The sequence below is a fragment of the Aulonocara stuartgranti genome (assembly GCF_965226115.1).
Source record: "Aulonocara stuartgranti genome assembly, chromosome: 2".
Lineage (NCBI taxonomy): Eukaryota > Metazoa > Chordata > Actinopteri > Cichliformes > Cichlidae > Aulonocara > Aulonocara stuartgranti.
Window position 1 is genome coordinate 9324376 of NC_138940.1, and position 3663 is coordinate 9328038.

Consider the following 3663-nt stretch of genomic DNA (forward strand, 5'->3'; position numbering starts at 1 on the left):
TGAGATGTTAAATAACATATTTAATAAAGAGACATGTTAAAAATTAGGTAAAGATCAGTCAGACCTGGTAACAATGGTTTGGGTCACACATGTTTTTGGTTTTTATTTTGTTTTGTTTTGTTTTCTAAATCTACCAACAAATTACTGGCATGTTTGCCAGCATGTTGTAATACCTCCTGACTGACAGAGGGCGCTGTTGGATGTTTCCTGCGTGTGATACTGGGGGGGGTTCCGGTGGAAAACAACAACAACCTGTTAGAGGAGTTAACGCTGAAGAATAGGCGGCAGCATGTTTTCTACCGTGAAGGAAAGGGTTGGGGAGGTGCTGTTACCGGGGGACGAGTTCTCCTTCGAGGCCGAAGAGAACATTTCTCTGACGGCGCCGGTGAAGTCGGAGAAGGTGATGTGCGGTCCGGGCCTGCGGCGCTGCGGTGACCGGCTAGTGGTATGTAAGAGCGGCGTGCTGCGACACAAGGAGCCCAACGTGTTCTGGATCGATTCCCAACAGAGAAGGGTGAGAGAAATATTAGTAAGATAACGCCAGTGTGAGTTTCTGATAACCTAATTCATCGATAGGGGCTGGTTTTCTGCTCTCTGGATGCTAATTTATCTCAGAAACCTGGAAGTGTGAAACGTGTGTTTCTCTCAGTGTTCAAGTATAACCCCGAATTAATCACAGCACCAAGCAGACCTCCGTAAACCAGTGCGTGCTGGGAGCTGATTATGTCTCTCTTTATCCTCAGTATGTCCCAGCTAAAGGAGAGAGCATCATCGGGATCGTCACCGCCAAATCTGGAGATGTCTTCAAGGTGGACTTCGGAGGGAGTGAGCAGGCATCTCTGTCCTACCTGGCATTCGAAGGAGCGACCAAGAGGAACAGACCCAACGTCCAGGTATCCAAAATCAGACTGGAGTTTGGTGTGCAGGGAACTCTAAAGGTAATCCACCTTTAGGTTAAAGAGAGCCACTGTAATGATTCCCCCTCTCTCCTCCCTGTGTGTTTGTGTGTCACCTGTACAGATGGGCGACCTGGTGTTTGCTCAGTTCCTCATAGCCAATAAGGACATGGAACCAGAGCTGGTGTGTATTGACAGCTCAGGACGAGCTAATGGGATGGGAGTGTTTGGAACAGGAGGTCTGCTATTCAGAGTCTCTCTTGGTCTTGTCAGAAGGTAACTGACACATGGCACCCTCTGCAGCTAACATGACACCAGCATTTGTGTCTGTGGTCTTTTTAACTCAGGCTAAACATTACTTTCCCCCCCTCAGGCTGCTGGCACCCCAAAGCAACATCCGCTCAGACCTTGAGCACCTCTTCCCGTGTGAGCTTGTGGTCGGGATGAACGGACGCATTTGGGTCAAATCAGCCAGCGTGCAGCAGACGCTGATCATCGCAAACCTGTTGCAGAGTGCCGAAACCATGACGGCCCAGCAGAGACAGCAGCTGTTCAGGAAGGTCCAGCAGGGGGCGTTCTAGACGACTTCTTGACTCCAGGACACCGACTGAACCAGCAGAGCCCACACTGTAGACCACTTCAGACCTGAGTCCAGGTGTAATGCTGCAGTGATGTCACTCCTGGGCTCTGTGACATTACACTGAGCATGGCTACAGCTGTTCAGTGTTTAAAGGATCATTACATGTTTTCACATGGAGCTCCAGTCTGAACGTTTTTGAAAAGCAGCTGTCAAAGAACCTGCCCACTCAAAAACCACAAACATGACAGACTCAAGATGAAAATAAATAAAACTAGATGAGGGTGAGGGGGGAATATTTAAAAAAAAAAAAAAAAGTAATGTCAAAATTATAAATGTTCAGAGAAGTTGAGGATTGACCAAAGAGCGGCTCCTTCCTACAATCCTGGAGCAGTTTGGTGACAGTCTGTGCCTTTTTCACCACATCACAAGGTAAAGTGATCCCTCAGAGATCTGCATATTAATATCTCAGATCCAGGACCAGAAAATTCCACTATTAATGAGATTGAGAATCTGTGATCAACTGGAGTGCTGATGAGGCAGGAATGGATCTAGAGCACATTACGGAGATCTGTAGAGGTTACAAAGAAGGGTCAACACTGTAAATACTAACCCTGTGCATACATTTGATTTATTTGCCAATAAAAGCCTTTAAAATGTATAAATTGCTTTGTTCTCTATGAGATGGAGACATTTAAAAAAGCTGAAGCACACATTTCTGACACTGTCAAAACCTTTAGCCATGATTATTTTCTTTTTTTTAATCGGCTCCAAGTCCAACATGAACAGCTTGGCTTCCTGATGGCAGACACAGCAGCAGCATAACTGGAGACACTGCGTGATAAAATTTGTATTTTCATGATTCCTTTAGATTTTCAGATAGTCTGAAGTTGATAATTGTCCCCCTGTTAATGAACCCAAAGATGGGATCAGGATCAAAATTAAAAACTGAAGCATAACGTGCATTTATCAAATATGGATTTAATTTTTTACTTCTGGTTTTTAAAGAGGTTTGAATTTAAGTGTTAAGTAAAAAGAAAATTGTTTTTAATTTTTTTTTTTAATTCTAAATGACTGTAGGTGACCTGCAGCATCTGTGTTGACCACCAGGGGGCAGTGGAACACGGCAACACATAAAAACAAAGACAAAAGAAAATAATATTTAAAAAAGACCAAAGCAACTGTTTCATAGACAGTGATAAGAACACAGTTTCATGCTTGTTTACTGCATTAATATTATCTCATAAATTCACAGGAATATTAATGCTGTTCTGCAGCTTATAGATCTTTATCTGCTGTTGTCTGTCACCTCTCCCTCTGATAACGTCTCTGACTGGAGCTCACTTGGTCAAGTTTGAATAGAAGAGAAACGATGCACCAAATGCCTCCTCTGCTATTGTGCTATCAGATAATGAACCACAACCTGCAAAGGCAGTTGGTAACCATGACATAAAGAAGTAACCGCCAACTTCCTTATCCTCCCTTATCTCTGACACATGTCTGATGAGGGCTTAACACAGTGCAGTGATGGTCTCAAACATTCATCACTTTCTAAAAATGATTCTCCAGTTTTTTCATTTAGGAAATTCAGGCCTCCACACTTAGTCTGGTTTCACATGTGGGTGTATGGAGGTCGCTTCCCTTATATCAGGCTTGTTTTGTATCTTCTGTTTGGGGAAAGAACAGATTAAATGTGCACCTGTCACCTCAGTTTGTCAACAACTTGTCACTTTTAAAATCTCGGGTTTGTTTCAGTAAGATTTCAGATTATGTTCCAAGCCTTTTTCATGTTCTTTGAATGAGTCAGGTTTATCTCTTATCTGAAGATTAGTTGCCAAACTAGAAACTTTTCTGCATCCCAGAGCCCCAGCGGCATGAGACATTCGTTTAATTCAAACCAAACTCAGACTGGCAAACACCTTGACTCTTGTTCTTTCCCCAAGAAGCCACATTAGGGTATCGAAGTTATAGGAAAACAACTTTATTCCAAAACAAAGGTGAGCAGAGCAGCTTGAGGACTGGTTTTAAACAGTTGTTAATGACAGTGAGCCAGGGTCAAATTTGAGGAAGCCGGTCGGTTTCAGGCTGATGATCAGCACTCGTAGCACCACAATGACACTGCTTCTTCACAGAAAATGAGAAACTATTAAATGCTTATAGGTAGTCTGTTATATGGTGATTGATACCTTT

The 3663-nt window shown here is 43.2% G+C and overlaps 1 protein-coding gene across 1 annotated transcript; it reads left to right on the forward strand.

Moving 5' to 3' along the window:
• The first annotated feature begins 227 nt into the window (after positions 1-227).
• On the forward strand, positions 228-2147 carry exosc3 (exosome component 3). Its single transcript, XM_082545180.1, has 4 exons — positions 228-514; positions 744-893; positions 1021-1172; positions 1270-2147. The coding sequence occupies exons 1-4, from the start codon at positions 290-292 to the stop codon at positions 1475-1477; spliced, it is 735 nt and encodes a 244-aa protein (XP_082401306.1). The 5' UTR covers positions 228-289; the 3' UTR covers positions 1478-2147.
• Positions 2148-3663: the final 1516 nt, after the last annotated feature.

Excerpts from the sequence above, each read along its gene's own strand:
- exosc3 (XM_082545180.1), top strand. The coding sequence starts at position 290 with ATGTTTTCTACCGTGAAGGAAAGGGTTGGGGAGGTGCTGTTACCGGGG. Across the intron at positions 515-743 it reads TCGATTCCCAACAGAGAAGG|TATGTCCCAGCTAAAGGAGA; the intron begins GTGAGAGAAATA and ends CTTTATCCTCAG. Across the intron at positions 1,173-1,269 it reads TCTCTTGGTCTTGTCAGAAG|GCTGCTGGCACCCCAAAGCA; the intron begins GTAACTGACACA and ends TCCCCCCCTCAG.